This window comes from Microtus pennsylvanicus, chromosome 5, assembly GCF_037038515.1.
Source record: "Microtus pennsylvanicus isolate mMicPen1 chromosome 5, mMicPen1.hap1, whole genome shotgun sequence".
NCBI classification, from domain to species: domain Eukaryota; kingdom Metazoa; phylum Chordata; class Mammalia; order Rodentia; family Cricetidae; genus Microtus; species Microtus pennsylvanicus.
Window position 1 is genome coordinate 90,049,331 of NC_134583.1, and position 25,072 is coordinate 90,074,402.

The 25,072-nt window shown below is 47.8% G+C and overlaps 2 protein-coding genes across 4 annotated transcripts in view; both read right to left on the minus strand.

The window, feature by feature from the left end:
• The window catches only part of Fermt3 (FERM domain containing kindlin 3), a 17,697-nt gene extending 12,542 nt beyond the window's left edge, over nucleotides 1-5,155 (minus strand). The window contains exons 1-4 of one of the 3 annotated variants that reach the window (XM_075973346.1): nucleotides 4,920-5,155; nucleotides 4,533-4,640; nucleotides 3,770-3,986; nucleotides 152-385 (exon numbers count right to left, since the gene is read on the minus strand). In XM_075973346.1, coding sequence (XP_075829461.1) covers nucleotides 152-385; nucleotides 3,770-3,929 — 394 coding nt within the window. In that variant the 5' untranslated portion in view covers nucleotides 3,930-3,986; nucleotides 4,533-4,640; nucleotides 4,920-5,155. Of the gene's footprint in view, nucleotides 1-151; nucleotides 386-3,769; nucleotides 3,987-4,532; nucleotides 4,756-4,919 lie in introns of those variants that run through there. The other 2 variants (XM_075973345.1, XM_075973347.1) reach the window with 2 other exon arrangements.
• Nucleotides 5,156-5,696: 541 nt separating this feature from the next.
• Nucleotides 5,697-24,379, minus strand: Stip1 (stress induced phosphoprotein 1). The gene is made up of 14 exons (XM_075973358.1): nucleotides 24,112-24,379; nucleotides 19,036-19,245; nucleotides 18,195-18,336; nucleotides 17,924-18,065; nucleotides 16,337-16,505; nucleotides 13,305-13,431; nucleotides 13,112-13,214; nucleotides 12,804-12,924; nucleotides 10,156-10,252; nucleotides 9,040-9,164; nucleotides 7,239-7,275; nucleotides 6,992-7,095; nucleotides 6,627-6,799; nucleotides 5,697-6,156 (listed from the first exon to the last, which is right to left on the minus strand). The coding sequence occupies exons 1-14, from the start codon at nucleotides 24,118-24,120 to the stop codon at nucleotides 6,084-6,086; spliced, it is 1,632 nt and encodes a 543-aa protein (XP_075829473.1). The 5' UTR covers nucleotides 24,121-24,379; the 3' UTR covers nucleotides 5,697-6,083.
• Nucleotides 24,380-25,072: the final 693 nt, after the last annotated feature.

The following is a 25,072-nucleotide window of genomic DNA, read 5'->3' on the forward strand; positions in this document are numbered from 1 at the left end:
GTAAGGGCTCAGCACCAAGTGTCACCTTCCTACCTTCCCACATAGACACCCGGGGGAAGTCCCAGCCCTTTGGTAGGCTGGGGGAGAGGCTCTGGCAAGAACAAGCTTATGCGCTTTGGCCTGGGAAACAGAAGGGGCCACAGCTACTCACTGAGGAGGCGGCAGATGGCAGCTACAGCCTGGAAGAGGGGCTTGGAAAAGCTGGCACGCAGACGCAGCACCCGACGGTTGGGTAGTCGCAGGATGACAGGTCGGTGCTGTGGCCCAAAGAAAAGGCGGGCATCTGCCAGGATCCCATACTTGTCCAGTGTCCAGTGTGTCTGCAGCAGCCACTGTCTCTTCTGCTCCCACCAAATGGCATGGTCAGACCAGTCCTGCTTGCGATCTGTGAGGACCCAGGGGTGTACATTGGCCTTCAAAGGCCCTGCCAAGCCTTCTTCATTTCTGCCCCAGCACCAAAGCCACAGGTGAGCCAGATTGGGTTGGCTTCAAAGTGATGGTGGAATGGTTGATAGCTGACTCCTTCTGGGTTCAGTTGTTACATCACTTCCCAGGGGAACCCCCAACCCAGAATATGGGTACCCCAATTTCACACATCATTGAGTTGACGCCTTATAGCCTGTGTATCTTCTGGGATGCTTGGTCAATGCCCTTTCTGTTTATTTGTTTTCGGTTTTTGTTTGTTTGAGACAGGGTTTCTCTGTGTAGCCTTGACTGCTTTGGAACTTGCTCTGTAAACCTTAGAGATCTGCTCGCCTCTGCCTCCTGAGTACTGGGATTAAGTTACCACTGCCCAGCCCATATATATATGTATGTATGTCTTTTTCTTGAGATAGGGTCTCACTATGTAGCCCTGGCTGGCCTGGAACTTGCTATGAAGACCAAGCTGGTCTCAAATTTACAGAGCTTAGCCTGCTTCTGCCTCTCTAGTGCTGGGATTAAAGGTGTGCGCCACCACACCCAACAATGGCAGTGTCTGCAGGTCTTCAGGTCTAGTGACTAGCTGTGTGACCTTGCTTAAGGAGCTTGACTCTCTAGCTTCAGTTTTCTATTTAAGATATAACAATCATCCTGACTCAGGGCTGCTGACCAATGTCCGCTACATACAAAATGTTGTGCAATTTTGACCCTTACAAGAAGCATTCATTTGGAAATGGGAATATGCCACTTGTCATCTGACCAGGAATTGGGGTGATGAGGGATGACATAGGAGGATTCCTCATCGTCCTCCAAAGAAGCGTGAATACAGAAACAAATGGGGCAAAACGCTGCTCTGAGCACACAGACTCCTGAATTTTGCTGAGACTCAAGTTCTTGGCTTAGTCTATGCTATTGTTTAGGTATTGTCAGACAGGGTTTTGAACTTGCTGTATAGTTGAGGACAGCCCTGGTCTGCTCATCCTCCTGCCTCCAGCTGCCCGATGCTGGGATGGCAGGTATATGCCTCGTTGATGCAGTGTTGAGGATCACACCCAGGGCTTTTTTGCATGCGAGGCACGCAGTCTACCAGCTCAGATACGAGGCCTCTGTCTGGTCTTCCCACTGATGTTTTTTTTTTTTTTTTCGAGACAGGGTTTCTCTGTGGCTTTGGAGCCTGTCCTAGAACTAGCTCTGTAGACCAGGCTGGTCTCGAACTCACAGAGATCCGCCTGCCTCTGCCTCCCGAGTGCTGGGATTAAAGGCTGTGCCACCACCGCCCGGCTTCTCGAGTGAGTTTTGATCCCTGTCCCATCCTGGACTCACACCAGCTCCTGACCTGCCTCCCCATTGTCACCAGTGCTGCCAAGTTCTGGAGAAGCTTCTCTGCCTGGCTCCTCAGGACTCTGAGCTCCCCTCCAGAGGCCTTCGCTCTGCTCCCACTTCCTCTCCAATCAGCCTTTTGCTTTTAGTTTTTAAACTTGGGGCAGGGTTTTGCTGTGTAGGCTGCAAATTCCCTAGGGCTGGGACTGCCTCATGCCCAGCAGCCTTTGCTGTGGCTTTGCTCTCCCCACCTGTTCCTCACTTTCCCCAGGGGTTTAGTCTGGACCTGCTCCCTCTTCTGGGGGCTGGCTATCTCTCCTGTTTTATGACGTCAGCCCTGACTGTCTTCTGCTGAGATCTGCATGCCATGGCCCTCTACTCTAATGGGCACATCTATTGCTTCCTTCACCCCAGACTCCTGTTCACCTGGCTCCACAGTCAGTGCGGTGGGACTAGTCCCAGCCTTCCAATGCTGCTGCCTCTGTCACTGGACAGAGGATCCCTTCCTTCCCAGATCATCTAACTACCATGGACTCTTCCCAACACTCAAGCACCATGCCTTTTGCTTCGAGTCCAACCTTGAGTTAATATCAATTTCACTTCTAAATCTACCTTTTCTGTCCTCCCTGTCTGGCCTCTGGAGCCCTCATCCTGCCCCTGCCCTGCTCCCAGACGACTAGATGGTCTGCTTGGGTCTCCCTGGCTGCAGACAAGGGGCCCTGTAAAGGTCTGCCTTAACACGGTTGTGCCCTGTTTCTAAGGCAAGTACCTAATCCCTCAAGAGGCCACTGGGCCTCCCTGGACTCTCAGGGGCATCGCCTAGGCTTCCTGTTTTGTCACTAACCAGGTGTCTTTACTGTCCTGAGACCTTAACATCAAGGCTCCTTGAGCCCCTGGCATCAACATTAGGTCTTTCCTGTTCTGGAAAGCACTATTCTTCCTAGCATCAGGTCCCCCAAGGAAGCTCTCAGCATTTGGCACCAGCATGCAGGAAGGCTGGCCTCACCATCGACTGGCAGTGGGAGGGGTGGGGATAATGTTGCTATTGTTGGAGACTGAGGTCCTTGAACTGATGTGATGCAGTGGTTCACGGGGAGGTCTAGCTGCCTGTGCTAAGCCACATGCTGTGCCCTGGGGCCCACCAGGCTCTCAAGCCCTTCTGTTCTGACTTGGCCCAGGTCAAGTCTCTAACTCCGTCTGACATCTAGTTCTAAGGGACCACCCATCTGCTCCCCACTTCTGCTTTCACAGCCGCTTTGGGCCCTGCCTCTGGCAGTTCCCTTCCCTGCCTTAGCCCTGTGATTTGGCTGTGTTGGCTGTGTTGGGGCCTGTTTTGCCCAGTCACCCTGTTCCCTGTCTTGGAATGCACATAGGGGGTGGGTTGGGTCTAGAAAGCCTGCCTCCCATCCCTGTCCTACCTCAGAGGCCTAGTTCATAGTGCAAGGCCTTCTGGCTCAGGCTATCAGGAGATCCTGTGGGATGCTTTCCGGCTCTGGCTATCGGTGGCTTTCCTACCATCCTCCCAGGAAGTGAGAGTTCTCATTCTCCACTAGGAAGGTTCATGAGAAGCCCCCATGGGGCCTTCTGGGTGACGCTGGGTGACTGATATCGCACCAGCCTACTCTACCATAACTTCCTGTGGGGGCAGGGCCTTCCACCCACAGTTACCAGCCTGCCAAGTGGCTTGCTGGGGAGGAAGGGTAGGAGAGTAGACCCCAGACACCTCCTAGACATCCTTCAGACCTCAAGAACACGACTGAGGCCTCAGCACAGGCAAGGTGTATAGGGGACCATGTTCTGCCTGTCCCTTGAAGACTGGACAGAACCAGCAGGAGTGGGAGGAAGGACAAGGGAGAGGAAGTTGAAGAAATAGCTCCTTTGGAACCAAACAATTAAGCTGTTGCCTGAGTCATTGTGACAAGGTTATCACAAATGTCAGGGCAGAGATGGCCCAGAAGTACTAAGGATAGCGGTCATGACTGCCCTGACCGTGTGCCAAACTGGGGACATGGGGGTCACGGGGACTCACTGATCTCCTCCACGATCTTCAGAAGCACCCCACCAATGTGCGACTCTCCTGTGACTCGGAGGGTGACAGACTGGGCCTCAGGGTCCTCCTCGCCCACAAACACCCGCAGCTCCCAGGATGAGTCGATATAGTCCCCAGAGGCTGTCTTCATTCCCGCCATGGCTGCTGCTGCTTCTGTTGAGGCGAGGTGAGCAGAAGCTGGGATCTGGTGGGGTGCCTACAAATAAGCAGGAGCCCTATGGTATCCTGGGTAGGTGGGGAGGCCTTGGGGCACAGAGAGAGCTGCTAAAATCGAGCCAACCTGAGGCCCTCTACTCTCATAGTTGTTTGGGCTGAAGGGACAGTTCCCTGGAACTCTCCAGCCAACTCAGGTCTCATGAGTGGGAACACTAAAGCCCAATAAAAACCCACGTCTGTAATCCCAGCACTCAGGAAGCAGAGGCAGGCAGATTTCTGTGAGTTCAAGGCCAGCCTAGGATACAAAGCAAGTTTCAGGACAGCCAGAGACGTTACACAGAGAAACCCCGGTTCGAGGAAAAAACAAAAAAACCCTCACTCACTCAGGAGCATCTGCTGGCCACCGGAGCAGATTGACTCTCCTCATAGCTCCGCCAAGTCCCATATCCCACAGAACAAGTCCTGGCCCACAGCTCTCGGTCAGCACTCTAGCCCACAGAAGGCTCTGGGGTGCTACCAAGTGTGGCTGCTGAGCGCGGAACAGTAGGGCAGGGGACAAATGAGTCCTTCCGGGTCTTGCACTTACCTGGCCTGCAAGGGGCTCAAGTTGCAGGTGGTGTGGAGCACCTGTCACCCCTGGCTTGGGGCTGCCTTGTCCTGCTCAGTTGCTTCCTTCAGGACAGCCTGGGGTGGCCTTATCACAAAAGCTGTGTTAGTCCCTCCCCCGGGCGGGCTGCTGAAGGCTACAGGAAGCACACTGCCAACACGTAAAGGGCTCCATGGGGCCCTTGCTTCTGTTACCACAGGAAGTGAGGGAAGAGCAGAGGTGGGGTGACACCACAAAACTCTCTCCACCCCACCTCCCTGCTTCCACTGGCTCAATCTCCAGCCTGCTCTGAGTGGGACTGCCTATGGTGAGCAAGGGAGGCTTTTCAATCTTTCCTACCCCAAAATAGGATGTTTCCAAACCTACCAGCCTCGAATCTGCCTGAGTACACAGCAACAAGTCAGGGCTTCCACTTCCCAGGCAAAACCTCTACCTCTCATGAAACTTCCATGTGACTCCCACCAGGACCTCTCACCCCGTCCTTCAGAGGCTCTGGTTACCTAAGAGTCCCATGCCCACCTCTGGCACTGGGATGCCAACTGCTCTAAGTGCAAGACCCTTAGTGCTAGCAGAGCAGGAACCCAGCCTGTTTGGGGTTAATGACCTTGGCGGCAGTCAACCCCTGTGGAGGTAAGGCTGCTCTGGGGAGTCTCAGGGACTGGGGATGGGACAGGAAGTCAGTTTATGCAAACACAGGAGAGGGAAGTATAGCCTGCTGCTGGCCTCAGCATCTTGCTAGCCCAGAAAGCAACCTTCTGGTAGCAGATGAGGAAGTTCAGTGTTGGCTAGAGGCTAGGAGGAAGATAATGGTGTAGAGCAAGGGCAGCAGGAGCTGCTAGGGGCAGTGTTCTCAAATCGACTTTCTGATCCACTTTGGCTCTGGGTTGGGTCTAGCATTCTCTGTATCTAGCTGGTTTACTCTGAGACTGTACTTCAAAGTGTACAAAGTGTGAAGCATGAGCATCAACTCAAAGCTGATGAGCCTGCAGGTCTTCAATTGTTGAGCAACACTTCCACCTAGTGGCCACTCAACTGACTTTTCAGTCACCTTTCTTTCAAGGCCACCAGGAAGAGAAAAGCCAGGTTCCCAACTCAGAACTGCTGTGTGTTTTCAGGGGAAAAAAAAAGTCACTGGAGACCATAGCAACATATAACCACGCCTGATTGGCTTGTTTTATTGAAGGACGTGGGGTAACAACAAGTGAAGACAGCTGGGACCCCAGGTTGGGAAGAATATCCTCCCCTCCCCGTATGCTCCCACTGCCCCCAAATAAAAAATAACCAACTATAGGGGAGCAGCCGAGACAGAGACGGGGTTTGGGGAGGGCAGGGAAGGACACTCGAGGGCAGCAGTGAAGAGACCATGCGTGTGCTGAGGGCCCAAGGTGGCGCTGGATGAGTCTGTCTTCCTTGCAGGCATGTATAAATATAAAGATAAGCCTTTCTCCCCCCCCCCTCTGCCCAGTGCTGCTCGCCACCGTCCCAGCTCGCCTTTCCACATGGCGAAGGGAAGAGGGGAAAAGCAAGTTATCACCGAATTGCGATCAGACCCACATCCATCAGCTTCTGGATCTTCTGTGCTATTACAGGGTTCTTTAAGTGTCTAAGGAGAAAAGATGGGAGTTAACTGGAGCTTATTCTTAGAGAGCTGCTATTTCCCTCTACCCAAGGCCCCGGCAAGCTCAAATGAAAGACCCTGTGCAGGTAGCTCTGTGAGAACCTGCCTGTCCTACTATGTGCCAGCACAGCTATAAGCCTAGCAAAAAAGGCTGTCAGACCAACAGAAAGAAAGTCTCTGCACTGCCAACTTTTTCAGTTAAAACTGAACAATCCCTGGCTCAAGAGATCAGTTATCGATGAAGAGATGGCTCATAGCCCTCCACAAATCTAGTTCTAAAGAGGTCTTGACACTCTCTTCTGACCTTTTTCAAGCACCAGGCATACATGTGATACAAACACACACAAAGGCAAAATGTTCATACACATCACCTAAATACATTTTTAAAAACATGATGGACAGAATTCTACCTGGACACATCCCTCTTATTTCCCCAGCACTCTAACTAGACTTACTCGCTCAGAGCCTGGGGGTCCTTTTGCATCTGCTCCAGGATGAGTCTCATGGCTGGGTCACTCATAATCTGCTGCACCTCAGGGTCAGCCATGGCCCGCCGCTTCACATCCTCAGGGCTGTCGTGTCTGTTGTACTGTGCCATCATACAGCGCTGGTAACCATCTGCTGCCTCCTACATTCCAGAAAACACCAAGGGAGGCAGGAGTCAACATTACCTGGCCCACTGCTTCAGCAGGTCCAAAAATAACAGCAAAGGAAAAGGAAGGACAGAGAAACTAAAGCATGTGGGAGGATATGAAGGACCACAGAAAACACCCAAAGGAGAAATAGGTAGGGTGACCCTAGCAGCCCAGCAGCAGCCCACCTTACAGCTGGAGTCCAGGTCTAGTGCCTTCTGGTACACATCCATGGCTTTCGTATAGTCCTTCATGGCTTCCAGGGCAGCTGCTTTCCGTGTGTAACCCTTGACTACAAACAGGAGAGGTGAGGTACCGACTCAATAGTTCCAGGCTGTTGGCTCCCCCGCTTCTGTCTATATGCCCCAAAGCCTTTAACCTTAATAATCTCTTGGAGCAAAATCAGGGCACAGGAGAAAAATGAAAGGCACTCACTGAAGGTTGGCTCCAGCTGGATACATTCCTCACAGTCCTAGGAAGAAAGAAAAGTTTTCATTAGACTTTTTTCCCTCCAAGGTGCTCGGCAGCCAGCCACTATGCCCTGCAAAGGAGCCAGAGGTTTTCGCTTTGACTCTCCTGCTCTTGCTCTGGGTTCCTGAAGAGCAAGTTAAAAAGGAAAGGAGAAAGCTGGGAAGAGGACCAGGACAGAAAGCTCCACATCATCATCCCACATGCTGACCACTAGACTGAAGGCTGGTTGCTACGGGCAATATAAATGGGTAGGACACTTCTATTTGAGAGCACACATACAAATGACATTCACAACCTTCAGACTTGTGTTCAAAGAACCTTACATACTTTGGACAAGCAGAAATTGAAATAAATGATATCTGTGAGTTCTAGACCTGCCAGAGTTCCATGAGATTCTATCTTAAAAATAAACAGAAAGTTAGGAAGGAAAAGTATTGCTGGCACTTGAGTCAAATCTTTACCCCTTAGAGCTGCCATGCACCACAGACAATCAGCATTCCTGAAGTCCTAACTAACTACAGTGATGTCACTTTTAGGCTATTCCCCAAAGATAATGGTATCAAAAACAAAACTCAAGTTGTCAGGCAAGACAAGGAGGACTTCAAATTAAGTCAGCCTGGGCTTATTCTAGTGGAACCCTGTCACAAAACAAAAACAAAATCAGAGTGGCAGCTGGCTGAGTCAGAGAGCGCAAGGATGAAGAACTGCATTCACTCTCCAGTACCCATGTAAGAAGCCAGGCATGGCAATGTACACTTGTAATCTCAGTGAAACACCCTGCCTATAGCTCTTGAGGAAAAACTTCCAAGGTTTGTAGGTTATCATTGGCCTACAAGCACTTACATACAGTCAAAAGCTACTCAGGAGGTATAGAACTTCCGGGTAGAGAGAAAGGAGGCGATAAATCTAGGACAGCGTCAGACACCAAGGAGACATGGAGGGAATTGGACATACAGAATGAAAGAATGGTAAAAAGGGACAAGGCAAAACAGATTATTTATGAGCTGATGGCTGACAACAAAGCTTGCTACAAGGCATGGTAGTTATTGGCTTAACAAGAGGCCGAGGAACAAGAATGGTGTTTGAAGTCAGTATGAACTAAAAGAAGAATATAAAGAAAACAGAAAAGAGGGCTGGAGAGTTGCTGTTCTTCAAGGACTTGAGTTAGTTTCCAGCGCTCACCTGAAATTCCTATTCTAGGGGCTTTAATGCTCTCTTCTTACCTCTGAGTACACCAGACACACATCTGGTACACATACATATACATAGACAAAACACTCATACACACGTAAAAAAAAGAGAGAGAGAAAAATGAAGACAGGAAAGGAAGAAACATTAAGGAAAAATAGGGAGGGAAAAGCACCAAGGGATTCAGGGAAGGCAGAGGAGCCACAGAAGCTTATGCAGCTCAGCACTGATTTTTTTTCTTTTTTTGAAACAGGCTGTGCTAGAACTAGTTCTGGCCTCGAACCAGGAACCAGACTGGCTTCAAGCTCACAGAGATCGCCTGCCTCTGCCTCCTGAGTGCTAAGATTAAAGGTGTGTGCCAACACCGCCCTGCTCAACCACTGATTTTGAAGGGCTGCAGTTAGGCAGACACAGGCTTCTAACTCTCCACAAGCACCACTTACTGCCAACCTAGACCTGAGTAATAACATTATTAACCTGCTGAGAAAAGAAAGGTATGGCCTCCTGCAAAGGCTTAGAGTAACTCCAGGTCTCACAAGTAACACCCCCTCCCCCAGCAGAACTCCCCAGGCCTCACCTTGAGCGCTAGCTGAAACTCCAGGAGCTTGGTGTAGCAGGCAGCTCGGTTACTGTACAGTTTGGCATCTCTTGGGTTCCGTTTAATGGCTTCTGTATAGTGCTTCATGGCCTGGGGGTAGTCCCCTAGATAGTTACAACAAGGCAATTTCTATTAGCTCAGGTGGCTTGGAACTCAATACATAGCCCAGGCTGCAGTCCTACCTTGGCCTCTTGAGTGATAGACTTTTAAGTGTGCACCATCACATACTGCTAACTAAGGATGATTTGCTTCTGTTATTTTTGACACAAGATCTTACTCAAGCTGTTCTGGATCCCAGTTGCTGGGATTAAATGTGTATACCTTCATAATAGGGTGTTTAGGGACTGAGAAGATAGGTCAGTGGTAGACAGTCAACACACTAGATTCCACCCCCCCCCAACAAATGAATGGATTTTTGTTTATTTTGTTTTTTTTTTTTTTTTTTTTTTTTTAGTGTTTTTGAGACAGGGTTTTTCTGTAGCTTTGGAGCCTGTCCTGGCACTAGTTCTTGTAGACCAGGCTGGCCTCGAACTCACAGAGATCCATCTGCCTCTGCCCGGCGAATGGATTTTTGTTTGAGACTAGGTCTTACTAAGTGCCAACAGCTGACCTAAACCTTTTTTCTTTTTTGTAACTAGCTCTGTAGACCTGGCTGCCCTCAAACTCACAGAAATCTGCCTGCCTCTGCATGTGCCACCACCGCCTGGTATGGCCTAAACCTTTTTGTAGCCAAGCCTGGAGGACTCAAGAGTTCCTGCCTTTATCTGAGTATTAGGATTAAAAGTACAAGCCATCCCTGACCCCAAAAATTGGCTGGGCTGTAGTGGTGCACACCCAACACTTGGCAGGTAGAGGCAGGTGAATCTGAGTTTGAGGTCAGTCTGGTTTATAGACCAAGTTCAAGGACAGACAGCACTAACACAGTGAAATTCTATCTTGCAACCTCCCACCAAAGCCACAACACTCAGCAAAAGAGGACTTTATGATAGCCAAAAAGCTACCTAGACTACCTTCCCCTCTCCTGACAACTGTGTCCCGCAAGCAGGCACAGAAAGCCATACACTAGAGTCAAGGTCTCACGGACAGGGCTGATACCTTTCTGGAAGCATTCGTTGCCCTTGTTCTTCTCCTCCAAAGCCAAGTCAGGGTTGATGTAGGCCAGTCGCTCTTGCTCCTTCAGGATTTTCTCTGCCTAAAAAGATAACCATTGCCAGAGTAATTTAAACTCTCACTAACATCTGAACACTGACTGAACCAAAAAGCCAAATTAGAATTTAAATTTCTTTTTACGTTTTTGTGTATGTGTGAGTACATGAGCCTGCACACTACAGTGCCACGTGAAGATCAAAAGACTTTATTCTCTTGGGGGTTCTAACGAACTGAACTCAGGTCATCAGGCCATACTGGCCAAGTACCCTAATCTGCTGAGCCCTTTGCGTGGCCTCAATTAGGATTTTGATTTTCAGAGTTCTATAGCAAGATTTTTCATCTCATTCCTGGGCTGAGGATGTTGCTCGGTGGAGCATATAGGCATCACAAAAATATCCCCTGCTTTTTTAAAAAAGATTTCTACTTACCAAGGTACACTGACTGTTAAAAGAGAAGTTACTTGCATAAATGATTCAAAACCATGCCACTTAGGTTGGGGATGTACTTTAGCTGGTAAAGTACTTACTTAACATATATGAAGACCTACATCCAAACAGCAATACTAGCCGGGCCGTGGTGGCATACGCCTTTAATCCCAGCACTCGGGAGGCAGGGGCAGGCGGAGCTCTGTGAGTTCGAGACCAGCCTGGTCTACAAGAGCTAGTTCCAGGACAGGCTCCAAAACCACAGAGAAACCCTGTCTCGAAAAAACAAAAAAACCAAACAAACAGCAGTACTGCACAACTCTGTTGTGGTAGCTCAAACCTGTGATCTCAGCTCTCATGTGGTAGAGGCAGAATTATTAAGAATTTAGGGTCATGGGAAGCCAGTTTAGGCTTTGCATCCCTGTCTCAAAAAACAAACAAAACAACACAGGCCCTATATGATGGCACAATCTGACAAGTTGATGGAAGAAGAGAACTAACTACCCAACGTTGTCCTCTGATCTCTTCTTGGCATGTACTCAAAAACGAAATCTGAAATGAAACTTACGCCCTGGCAAAGCCAAAGCCATACTGGGTTTCATAGTCTTAGGTTGATGAGGACGACTGACAAGGTCTCTTTCAAAAGGGCAGCAGATCTCATTACAGATGGTTGTGAGCCACCATGTGGTTGCTGGGAACTGAACTCAGGACATCTGGAAGATTCCAAAGGACCCAGGTTCAATTCTCCCAGCACCCACACGGCAGGCATGTACCTACCTCTACACAAGTAAATGTATAAAATGTTAAAAACAACAAATGAAGCTGGGCAGTGGTGGCACATGCCTTTAATCCCAGCACTTGTAGGGCAGAGGCATGTGGATCTTGTAACCCTGTCCTGACACCCCTGCTCCCCCCCTAAACCCAACAAATGAAGTAAAAAGAGAAGAATCTTATGAAAGTAAAACACAGCACAATTAATTTTCAGACAATATTTTTTGGGGGAGTGCCTTAGTGAAGGACAGGTTGGGATCCTTCACTATGCTACCCAGCCGATCTTGAACTACTTACTATCTTGACTCTAGAGCAGGTCATAATACAGTCATGTACCACCATGCTAAGCTTGACAAATCATTTTCTGAAATTACTGCCCTGGTGGCTTGAACAAGGATGACTCATAAGCTCATATATTTGAATGCTTAGTTATTGGGTGTGTGGTGGGGAGAAGATAGGGCATTATTTGAAAGAATTAGAAGGACTGGGAGGTGTGGCCTTGCTGAAGGAAGTGTGCCACTGAAGGAAGTTTGTTGGCTTTGAGGCTTCCAAAGCCCATGCCAGGCCCAGTCCCTCTTTCTCTTTACCAATATATAGTTCTCAGCTACTGTGCCAGAACCCACCTACACACCATGCTTCCATGACAATGATCTAAACCTCTGAAACTGTGAGCAAGCAAGCATCCCAATTAAATGCTTTTTTCTTTTTTTTAAAAAAAAGATTTTATTTATTATGTATACAACAGTCTGCCTCCATGCCAGACAAGGGCGCCAGATCTCAGTACAGATGGTTGTGAGCCACCATGTGGTTGCTGGGAATTGAACTCAGGTCCTCTGGAAGAACAGTCAGTGCTCTTAACCACTGAGCCATCTCTCCAGCCCAATGCTTTCTTTTCTAAGAGTTGCCTTGGTCACAGTGTCTCTTCATAGCAACAGAAGAGTGTAAGACACCCCTCTACATTATCGATTACAAATGGTATCATACCACTCTGGTTACCAAAATGATAAAGACCAGGCATGGTGGTGCAAGTTTATAATCCCAACGTTCAGGAGGCACAGGCAGGTAGATTTCTGTGAATTCGACACCAATTTGATCTATACATAGAGTTCCAGGACAGCCAAGACTACATAATAGAGAGATCCTATCTTAACAATCCTTCCAAAATGATAAGGGGAAAAAAAAGGGTTAACAATAACATCAAAACCTTGACAAAAGGCCCTGACTATTTCCTTCATAATATTACCAAGCAGAAACAGGTGGATCTGTGTTAGTTCAAGGCCAATATATAGAGCTAGTTCCAGGGCAGCTAAGGCTCAAGGCTACATACACACACAAAAAAAGCCTGTCTCAAGAAACCAGTAAAAGAGGACACAATAACCCTATTCTTTTCAGACCCACCTGCTGGCACTTCTTGAGCACGTCTGGGGTTCGGTGCTCTGCCAGAGATTTATTGTAGAAATGGATAGCATCCTTGTACTTTTCTTCTTTGAAATAGGAATTGCCAATTCGGGCATAAGCTCTGATGAAGACAAGAGGAAAAAAGCATGCTAAGGGCAGCCATGCAGAAACAAGGTTAGACCTCAAAGAAAATACAAGCACAGCTGGCACCGCAGCCTAGACACTCTTCCCTTTCAACAAGGGTCTCAGCCCCACAACCTTCTCCCGGCCCTCAGCACGGGTGTGTGTGTGTGGGCTCAGTAGCATACTTGGCAATCTGTCGGTAGTCCTCTCGGTTCTCTCTGCCCACTTCAATGGCCTTCTCACACAGCTCCCGGCACTTGTTGTAGTCGCCTTTCTCAAAGTGCACAGCTGCCCGGCAAATGGGTAAGAAACAGTCAGTCCTTGTTTCCTCCCTCAAGAGTGCCCATTAGCTCTCTAGTCACTGGTTCTGGGTCTCACCTGCTTGATTAGTTATGTAAGTCATATTGGTAGGGTCCAGTTCCTTGGCCCTGTCATAATGCTTCAAGGCCTTGTCAAAATCTTTCTTCTTGTAGGCATCATTTCCCATCTCTTTTTCTTTCAGTGCCTAAATGGGGTTGGAAAAGTGAGTGCTTAGCATTCTCTACCAGATGACAGCAACTGCAGCAGAGTCCATGCTCTGTCACAGTATCAATTAGCATGTGCCACCAACATGACCAGGAAGTGGTTCTCCCTTGAAAAGGCCTCTTCACACCAGTCAAGTGAGTGAGCATTAGAGTGAACTTTAATTTCTGACCCTGAACTGTTCTTTCCCATCTTGGATCCTCACCAGGAAGCAAAGGGCTTTTCTGAGAAAGAGGAATTCTAACTCAAAGCAACTGAACATGATGGTATAATCTGGCAGGTTTTTAGCCACAGCAAGCTGGCTGTTGTGGCCATCTTGAGATCTGATGGCATGGTAAGATCAGAAAGGGCCACAGGAACAGCAGTCTTCATTATCACTTTCTCCACCCACACGGAGGGCCCTTTTCCAGCTGAGACATGCTGAGCAACCAACACTCACCCGTTTAAGGGTACTAAATTTGGCAACAATCTGCTGTTCCTGACTACGAGAAGGGAAACACAATTCTTTAGCACGTGCCTCTTGCTCTGGAAGAGTGTTGCTAAGTGGACACCCACCACACGCAATCAGGAGGCCAAAACCCAGGACTGATGCGGACACCACACCCGGACCACAAATCCTCACGATTCTATCTGCTCTACTCAAGCTCACGCTTGCAGCATGTGGTGAGGCTTCATTTTCACTGCTCAAACACTCAGAACTTCAGTATTACTACAAAATGGCTTGTAAAGAGCATTTTTTTTTCATACCTACACCTACAAACAGAAAACCAGGGTCTCTATGCAACACAGGCTGGCTTCTTTTTTCTTTCTTTTTTGGTTTTCTCGAGTCAGGGTTTCTCTGTGTAGCCCTGCCTATTCTGGAACTTGCTCTGTAGACCAGGGTGGCCTGAACTCAGAGGTCTGCCTGATAGGCTGGCTTCTAACTTATGACCTGCAACCACAGGCATTCTGATATAGTTTATATATTATTTTTAAAGATTTATTAATTTATTATATGTAGTGTTCTGTATATTTGTGTGCCTGCACACAAGAAGAGGGCGCCAGAGCTCATTAGAGATGGCTGTCAGCCACCATGCGGTTGCTGGGAACTCAGGACCTAAGGAAGAAGAATCAGTGTTCTTAACTGCTGAGCCATCTCTCCAGCTCGTATTTTATATACCATTTAAAAAAAGCATTTTTCTGGGGGCTTCTGACTATTGCGGAAGACCCGAGTTCAGTTCCCCAACACCCACATAATGGTTCACAACTGTTCATCTTAACCCCAGCTCCAGAGTATCTGACAACTTCTTTTGACCCCCACAGGTACCAGGGGTGCATGTGGTACAGATACATATATACAGGCAAACACTTATCACATTTGAAAAAAAAAAAAAAAAAAAAGACAAGAAAAACAAAGGCGGTCAGGCGGTGATGGCAAACGCCTTTAGTCCTAACACTCCCAGGTGGATCTCTGAGTTCAAGGCCAGTAAGGCCTATAAGAAACCCTGTCACAAAACAAACTTAAAATTTTTATTCTTTAATTTTTTTTTTGGTTTTTTTTGAGACAGGGTTTCTCTGTTTCTTTAATTTTTAAAAGATTTATTTTGTTTTGCCCAAAGAGGACAGAAGAGGGTATCAGATCTCTGGAACGGGAGTTACTGATGGTTTTAACTCACCAAGTGGGTGCTGGGAATCAAACCCAAGTCCTCCGAAACAACTGTTCTTAATCGTTCAACTCTCTCTCCAGGCCCCTATTAATTTACCTATTTATGTACGTGTGCCATGTGCCATGGTGTTTGTATGAAGGTCAAAAAGGACACCTTGCAAAATAGTTCTCTCCTTTTACCATGTGGGTTTCAGGGAGGAATATCAGGTTTCAGTTTAGTAGCCAGTGTTTTACCTACTGACTGAGCCATCTCACCAGCCCTCTGATGTAGTTTAATTAATTTTTTTTCTTTCTGGTACAATTTCACTGTGTTGCCCAGACTGGTCTCAAAGCACTAGCAAGTCATCCTCCTCAGCCACTCAAGTAATCCTAGCAGGTACTCAGTACTCAAAACTATGGGCTGCAGAGAAAGAGAGAGCTAAGAAGCTGGCAAAGTACTGCCTTGTAGACACAAGATCTGAATTTAATTTCCCTAAATCCATGTAAAGAATTAAGCCAGGCCAGGCAGATCTCTGAGTTCAAGGCCATCTTGGCCTACAAAGTGAGTTCCAGGACAGGCAGGGCTACATAGAGAAACCTTGTCTTGAAAAACCAAAAAAGAATTAAGCCAGGAGGCTGAAGAGATGAGCTCGGCAGTTAAGAGCACTGGTTGCTCTTCTAGAGGGTGAGGAATGTAACTCTAGTTCTAGGGAATTCAACATCTTCATCTTCATGTATCATTTGGCATACATGCAGGCAAAACACCAATACACATGAAATAATAAATAAGGAAGAACTAAGACACGAGGGTGGCAGTCCTGGAAAGATGGCTCAGCAGGTAAGCACTTGCAAAGAACAGCAGCTTATAATCACCTATATACAACTCCAGTTCCAGGGATCTGACCCTCTTTGGGCCTCCACGGACACTAGTTATGAACGTGGTACACAGACATAATAGGAAGACCACGTTCTCAACAGTAACAGCAAACCAAGTAAAACAGAAAAACTTACTAATTCCCAGCAATTGGGAGGAGACCCATCCTGAGCTTAAAGCCAACCCTGGATATAAAATGAAACTGTTTCTAAAAGTCTCTAACCTGGCGCTTCATGCATACTAGGCAGGCATTTCACAAACTGGGCCATGTCACCAGCACCAAACCACTTCTCAGCTACAACCTACAGACGTACCCATTTAATATTCTTATTTCTAATTGGTTTGGCTGTATATAAATGCATGATAGTTTAGAGGAGAAAAAAATAAGACCTGTTTTTTATTCTCTGGAAGATCTTCTTCCATTGGTTCTGGCTTGGCCTCCTTTTTGGGAGGAGGTGGGGGTGGGGGTGTTGCTGCCTCTTCCTCTTCATCCATACTGCCCAGATCAACCCCAAGGAGGACACTGAGAGTAGTCATGATCCGTGGGTCTTGTATTTTCCTGGATTGATGGGAAGAAAGAATGGGATACAGAAATGTCTTCACAGTTAAGAAAGCACACTGCTCTTCAGAAACTCATTCCGTTCCCAGCACTCAACCTTCTGAAACTCTGGCTCCAGGAAACCCCAACATCTCTGGTCTTCTCAGGCACCTGCACTCACATGCACATTTCAACATACAGATACAAACACACATACTTTTTTAAAAAACTTTTTTTTCAAAAAGATTTATTTATTTATTATGTATATAGTATTCTCAGTACTCTGCCTGCAGGCCAGAAGAGGGCACCAGATCTCATTACAGAGAGGTGGTTGTGAGCCACCATGTGGTTGCTGGGAATTGAACTCAGGACCTTTGGAAGAGCAGGCAGTGCTCTTAACCACTGAGCCATCTCTCCAGCCCCTTTAAAAAAACTTTTATTTATCTATTTTTGGGACAAGTTTTCTCTGTATAACAGCCCTGGCTGTCATGGAACTCTCTTTGGAGACTCACAAGAGATCCACCTGCCTCTGCCACCCAAGTGTTGGGATTAAAGGTTTGTGCCACTACACCCAGCAAACACGCATAATTTAAGATAAAAGAAAAAATTTTCTTTTTTTCGGTTTTTTTGAGACTGGGTTTCTCTGTGGCTTTGGAGCCTGTCCTGGAACTAGCTCTTGTAGACCAGGCTGGCCTCGAACTCACAGAGATCCACCTGCCTCTGCCTCCTGAATGCTGGGATTAAAGGCGCGCGTCACCACCACCTAGCTAAGAAAAAATTTTCCAGGGAAACAAAGGCTTGGAAAGATGTCTCAAAGAGTGCCCATGGCTCTATGAGGGCCAGAATTCAGATCCCAGCACCCATCAGGTTGAGCTCACATATGCCTCTAACTCCAGCTGAAGGAGAAAAAGACTTTAAAAAAAACAAAGCCTGTCAATGGTGGTACACGCCTTTAAGCCTAGGAGGCAGAGGCAGGCAGACCTCTAAGTTCAAGGCTGGCCTGATGTACAGTGAATTTTAGGATAGTCATAGGATATCCAATCTAGGACAGGATAAGCCAATGTGCTAAAAAACAAAACAACAACAAAAAGAAAAACCACCCAAGTAGCCGGAATTACAGGTGTGAAACACCAAGCCTCAATTCTACAACTGCTCTTAACCTGTTCACTGCTAACAGATGATCCTTACCCACTGACAGAGCATTTGCCGAGCATGGACTAGGCCCCAGATTTGATCCTCAGGACTATAAAAATAAACCATGCTAGAATTCTAGAAGAGACAGCATTGTAAAAAACATTCCAGAGTGCTATTATAAGCTATTAGTCCCTTTCTACACCAATTACAAAACCTGCCCTATTCAGTGGCAAAGAAGCAAAGGCAGAAAAACCTGTGTTCCGAACCAAAGAGCTTCTGACAGAGTTCCTGTTGCCTCTACTTACGTGCCCAGGTCTGAAGGTTTGTTCCTGAGCTGTTCTATGAGTTCCCGGTAGGTAGGGTCATTGAGCAGCGTCCTTGTCCTGGGATCGTTCTCCAACTTTTGGTACAGATTAGGCAAGTTGAAAGGATTCATGAATTTCCTCTCTGTCCAAATGAAGTACACCAGTATGAAATGTCTACTTGAGTTACCACATCTCCCACCACTATCACCTTCACTTTGGGGAGGACAAGACTGTTTTCAAAATTAATCGTATTACATAAAAGAGCACCTACCTGCCAACCTGGCCTCCATGTTCTGCAAACCCTCCTTGAGCTGGAGGTTATTTGCTTCATGTTTTAAACCCTCTTCGTAGGTTCGTTTGGCTTCTTCAAACCGGTTTAGGAACTCAAGGGCTGCTGCTTTTCTTGAATAACCCTTAATACCCACAAACATTATAGAAAATAGAGGTCATACACAGGCAAATTCAGATAAACTCAAAAAAACTAGAGTTTTGTTTCTATTAACACATACGGGTGTCTTCCTGCACGTGTATCTGTGTGCCTGCTGTCTATAGAGGCCAGAAGAGGGCACTGGACTCCCTGGGACTTAACTTAAAGACGTTCTAAGCCACCATGTGGGTGCTGAAAATTAAACCCAGATCCTCTGAAAGAGCTGCCAGTACTCTTAACGACTGAGTCAGCTCACCACCGCCACTTCTTGAGACAGGGTCTCATTATGTAGCTCCAGGGGGCCTCAACCGCCTCCTGTGTCTAGTTCCAACTTCTGGGTTGAAAGCGCATACTTTTTATACCCAAATGATACTGACGTGAAGGCTAATCAGCAAACAGCAAAAGGATATGACACCAGTGCTGATACTAAAAGGATGCGGACAAAGGCGCATAAATCCCCATGTAACCCATGGCTACAAGTTGTCAGTTTCTTTAGCACTGTTTTATTTCTTATCAGTACAATCTGTTTTTACTACTGATGGTAACAGACTTGGTAAGTGTTAACCTTCAAGGAGTACCTTCAGACAGGGTGAGCAGACAAGTCAGGGGGGCCTGCTTAAAAGGGACTACAGACCAGACCCAAAGTCCTTATGAAAACTGTGCAGAGCCCAACTCTCAAGCTTACCTTGCCCCAGTCAGGCTTCAGGTCAACAGTCTTGCAGCCATCCTCATAGGCCTTCTGGTAGTCTCCTTTCTTGGCATAGGCTGCAGAGCGATTGCTATAAAGCACGTGGTTCTGTGGATCTAGTTTAATTGCCTCAGAGTAGCACTGTAATGCATCATCGATGTTCCCAGCACTCAGGGCCTTATTGCCCTTCTCCTTTAGCTCATTCACCTGAGGAAAGGAAGGCATCAATATAGCTTTACTCCGTAACACTCATTCTCTCCCCCGGAGTGTAGATTATACTTACTCTTCCTAAATATCAACCAGCTGGCTACTACCGAACAAGAAAGAAAAATGCTAACCCATGCACATTCTCCCACACCTTTGGAAGCTAGCAGGGAAATCAAAGTAGGAGCAAGAAGACTTCCGGTCAGCAGAGAACTCCAGAGCACAAGCTTCCTTTGAAAAGCGAATTCACTTGCCAAAGCTTTCCAAAGAGCTGAATGGTAAACTGAGTACATGACTGAGCAGCCAGCATGGTGGCACAAATACACACTCACAGTAGTGAAAGGCCAAGGTTGAAGAAACACTGGAAACCATCAAAAAACTCAAGATGGGAACACAATGATATGGCTCAGTGTGATAAAACACTCAAGCCTAATAATCGAAGTTTGATACTTCTTAAGGGAAGAAGAGAACCAACTCCACAAAATTGTCCTACAACCTCCACCATGTGTATAACTGCACCCCCCACCAGTCCCCTACTCTACAAGTTTCAGGATAAGCCTCCATTCCTCTATGCTTATTATAGCTTTACAGCCATAATTCATCTCCTATTATCAGCAAAGTTTACTGTGCTGACCCTGAAGGGTAGAGCTAGTCCTTACCAATGCTTTACTATTTATTACTCCATCAAGAAAGAGATGAGAGGAAGACAAATATCATCCAATCCCGTTCTCTCGGTTGCCAAGGAGCTTCATAAAGTGAAGAGACTTTGCTTAAGCAGAGTTCAACACAAACCACACCTTTCTCCGCTTCACTTCATAACTTCTAGACAATCTCAGTTTAATTGCGAAGGCTAGTCTTGAACTTGACATCTTCCTGTTCTGGCCTGCACTAGCTGAGATTAGAGCTCTAACAGGGCTCTCCCAGACAGGGTTTCTCTATAAAGACCTGTCCTGGAACTCACTGTGTAGATCAGGCTTGCTTCTGCCTTCTGAGTGCTGGGATTAAAGGTGTGCAAGACCACTGCCTTACACAAGGGCTCTTCTTTTCATTATCTGTGTGTTTAAAGGATTTTTCTTAACAGTGTTGACCTACATAGTGTCAGGTTGTGGTAGTGCACACCTTTAATCCCAGCAACTGGGAGGGCAGAGGCAGGCAGATCTCTGAGTTTGAAGGCAGTCTGGTTTACAGAGCAAGTCCTAGGACAGATAGCCAGGACTACACAGAGAAACCCTGTTTGGAAAAACAAGAAAAACAAACACAAAAACAAACACCAGAACTTCACATAAGCCTAGCTAAGGGAGAACTACACCTTTACAGCTCCCTGTAAAATGCAAGAACAGGCAGAGTGGTGGTGGGGCAAGCCTTTGATCCCAGCACTCAAGAGGCAGAGAGAGGCAGGAAGATCTTTGTGAGTTCAAGGCCAGTCTGGTCTACAGAGTGAGTTCCAGGATAGCCAGGGCTACAAAGAAAAACCTTGTCTTGAAATGACAGCGCAGAGCACACAATGAGCACAGTAGGATACATACTTATGTCACTGGAGTGGGGATACAGCTCACTTAGTAGTCAAAGCCACAGATTGAATCGCCGCACCAAGCATGGTGATATATAGAGGCACATACATGTTATTATAGGACTTATTGGTAGAAGGAGCCAAACAAGGCCATCCCTTGGCTATATATAAGTAGTAAGTCTAAGGCTAGCCTGGGATACATAAAATGCTAACTCAAGCACAGCAGGCCAACCCATCTTGAATTAAAGTCGAACTAAAGTTATCAAAACACATACTGGGAAACTATCTTAGGGCTCACAATTCAGTAGACTGACAGAATTGACTTCTTTCAGATAATTTTAGAATCCCAAGGCATTCCATAGGAACTTCCATAGGAGCAGAGATCCTAAAGGTTAGCTGGGTCTGCCTTGTAATCTCAGCACTCATTTTCAGGGATGAGGAGCAAAGACATGGGAAACTGCCAAAATTCCATTCCTTTAAAGGAAGGCCAAGGGAAAAAAAAAGGTAGAAAATTCCCCTCAACTGATATTGAGAGGAAGCTGACTGTTAGTTCTTTCTACACAGACAAAGGGTTTCACGCAGACCTAAAATTCACTATGTAGCCCAGGCCTGGCCTACTGCCTCAGCCTCCTAGCTGGATTTATAGGCATGAGCTCAACACTCCACAATGAAGTATTTTCAAATGAAATAAACTTTGAGGGCATACTGTCCTGTTAAAAAACAAAACTAGGGGAGCTAGAAAGAATGTTCAGAGGTTAAGAGCACATACTACTCTTCCGGAAGATCTAAACTCAGTTCCCCGCCAGGTGGTTCGCACATTGATGGTCTGATGGTCACCATGGGCATGAGTGTCCATGGTACACAAATAAAAACACATCTTTGTTTGCGGACAGGATCTCTCTATATAGCTCTGGCTGTTTTGTAACTCCACTATGTAGACCAAGCTGGCCTTGAATTCAAGAGGTCTACCAGCCTCCACCTCCCAAGTGTTGGGATTAAAGACCTGTGCCACAACACCCGGCATTAAAATGTGTCGTGCTAGGCAGTGGTGGTCTACAGAGAACTCTAGGGCTGTTACACAGAGACACCTTGTCTCAAAATCCAAAAATAAAAGTGTTGGGCCTGGAGAGATGCCTCAACAATTAAGCACGCTAGTCGCTCTTCCAGAGCTCCTGGATTCAATTCCCAGCACCCAATACATGGCAGCTTATAACTGTCTGTGACTCCAGTTCCAGAGGATCCAACACCCTCACACAGACAAACACCAACGCATATAATGTGTTCGAGACAGGGTCTCACCACACAGCTCTAGATGTCCTGTTACTCAGAGAGCCGCCTGCCTCTGCCTCCTGAATTCTGGGATTAAGGGTGTTACCACACTTGACAAAAATAAATCTTAAAAATGTAAACTATTCATTACTGTAGAATTTACCTGAAAGAACTCCTTTCTTCCAGTGCACAATTTTCTTTCTTAATCACCTCCCCCTCCTTTTTTGTTTTTTTTTCGAGACAGGATTTCTCAGGAGCCTGTCCTGGAACTCATTCTGTAGACCAGGCTGACCTCGAACTCACAGAGATCCACCTGCCTCTGCCTCCCGAGTGCAGGGATTAAAGGTGTATGTGCTATCACTGCCCGGTTTTCTGTTTTGATTTTCAAGACAAAGTTTCTCTGTGTAGCCCTGGCTGTTCTGGAACTCACTCTGTAGACCAGGCCTTTAACTCACGAAGATCCACCTGCCTCTGGAGTGCTGGGACCATCCCAGCTCAAATACACAATTCAATATTCAAATTTATTTCTTATGTGCACACCAACGTATAGACCAGAATTAGAAGTCAGGATGTCTTCCTCTATTGCTGTCTTTGAGACAGTCTCTCAATGGGCCTGGGGCTCACAGACTGGATAATGAGCCCTGAGATCCTTCCTTCTCCACAACTTTTTGGGTGGGTGCTGACAATCTGAACTCACATTCTCATTCTTTTTGATTTTTTTGAGACAGGGTTTCTCTGTGTAAGTTCCGTCCTGGAACTGGCTTTGCAGACCAGGCTGGCCTAGAACTCAAGAGATCCGCCTGCCTCTGCCTTCTGAATGCTGGGATTAAAGGCGTGCGCCACCAGTCTCGGGTTCTCATTCTTACGTATCACGCTGTTTATCAACTGAGCCCTCTCTAGGCCCCAACACCCCAATCTTAATTCTAAGTTTGTAGTCCTGAGCTCAGTCATTCGCTTACAGTCTACACGTACATTTGCATACTTGTACAATGGCTGGCAAAATTTTGTTCCTGGGGGTGGGATGGGTGCATAGCCGTGGTAACTAAGCTCTGAACGTTCTAAGCCCTGGGTTCAAGAGCCAGCACCACATACTAAATGAATGAATGAAAAAAGAGAACAGCCCCTTTTTGTTCTAACAGAGCAAGGGGCTGTTTATTCCAAAAACGTTTTGGGTTTTTCAGGCCTGTACTGCACCCTATCTACCCCAGACACAACTTCATTGCTTTAAAGGGTACAAAAAGTTGGTTAATCTCTCCATTTTCAGTCTTACTAATGAAGCAGGGGGACCCCACCGTCCCTGACAGTGGCTATTTCAGAACAAAAGGTTTTACTCTGTACATCATGTTAAAAGTAGTAAGCTGTTCTCTTTTTTGTGCGCATTTGGATGAATCACACAATGACAGCTTCCAAGGTAACAAAACCTCTCCAGGCCTCTGGCAGCTGCGGGCCACTGTGGCCTGAGCTAGTCACCAAGGTAAGGACAGCAGGTTCGCCTCTCTGTGCCCTAGATGCTGAGTGGAGGAGAGGTAGGGACTTCTGGCTGCTCACTACGGCTCACGCTCACAACTGTATTTAACCACTAAATCCCGTGTAATAGAAATCCCAATTTCCAAGTGTTAGATACTCAATCACCACCAACCCCCCCCCAAAAAAAAACAAAAAGGGGGAGCGGAAAAAGGAGGGGGGAGGGGCGACATATGCATCTCGAGCCGCAGGAGACTCGGTGACACGGTCCGCGCCCGCCTCCCATGCACAGTCGTGCGGGCCCCTTTCCCGGGCGCACGCAGCTGCCGTGTTCCCCGAAGGCTGCCAGGGTGATCGGTCGCCGGATCCCTCCAAGTTCGTCGCGGCCGACGGGGGCCTCCGGCGCAGAATCCGCCCCGCACCCAGGAGTCTCTGGGCCCGGCCGCGGCCCGGCCTGTTCCCGCTCTGCTCGGCGGGCCGCGGGGGCGACAGGCGCTCGCCATTCTCCCCTCACACGCCCGGCCGCGGCCCTCACCGCGGGTGCGCGGCACGGCCCCGGACTCCCCGTTTCTTCCCGCCGTCAGGCCTGCGCTACCCCGGGGTCCTGGCCGCCCCTCCCCCCTCACCTGCTCCATAGCCTGGCCCGGAACCCCGTTGAATCGAATTCGTCCGCTCCGCGTTCCCAACCGCACGCGCCGCCTTCTGGAACCTACTAGAAGCTGCCGGGACCCCCAGGTTCCCGCCCCTTCCTTGCCCGCTCACTGGTTGAGCGCGTCCAGGGGGCTCTATGCTCCTCTGCTATTGGATTTAAGTCCAGTCAATCATCTTGGCTTCTCTTTCATTGGTTCTCTGCGGCTCTTCTCGCCAGCCCTGCCTCCTCTGCACCTCGGGATTGGGCACTCCTCAACAAGCCCCGCCTATGTCAGGGCTGGGCGAATTTAGGGAGGAGCGGGCTTTGACGACGCGGATTGGCTGGTGAGTCCGTCAATTGCGGCTGACCTGGCCGCGCCCATTGGTCCTGTTCTTTCTGGAAATTTCCACGACTCTCATTGGGTTGAAGGACTCCTTTACGGAACGGCCTTTAGAAAAAAAAAAATTTAATTGGGTGTGTGTAGGGTGGAAATGGGCCATACTTGACCCTGATTGGCTTAGGCCGCTGTCTGTAAAGGGCTCTCGGCTGGCGGTTCGTGGGAGTCCTGAGTCTGAGCGGTAGTCGCCCAGGCTTTGACTGCAGCCTATTGGATCGTTCTCTGTTAGTCTGCGACTGCGGGTCACCAGGCGGCTGGGTGGCCGTCTTAGCCTTCCAGGTTTCCCCACATCCCGGCTGTTAGACCCCCCCCAAAAAAAACGCCCAAAACGCCGCGGGAGGTGACGGGCCAGTGCTTTTCCCATAGTGACTCGGCTGTCCGGCCGCGTATCATCAGTGGAGTCGCACATCTCTACTCAGGTGCAAGCTTCGGTCACCGAGGTCCTGCCAATAGAAATGCTACTTTGGTTGTAGGCTCAGCGTGTGGCTCATGGAACAATGGAGGCTGAGGAGCTACCGGTCTGGAGAGAGCTTGGATGATGGGCTCGCGCTCTGTTGCC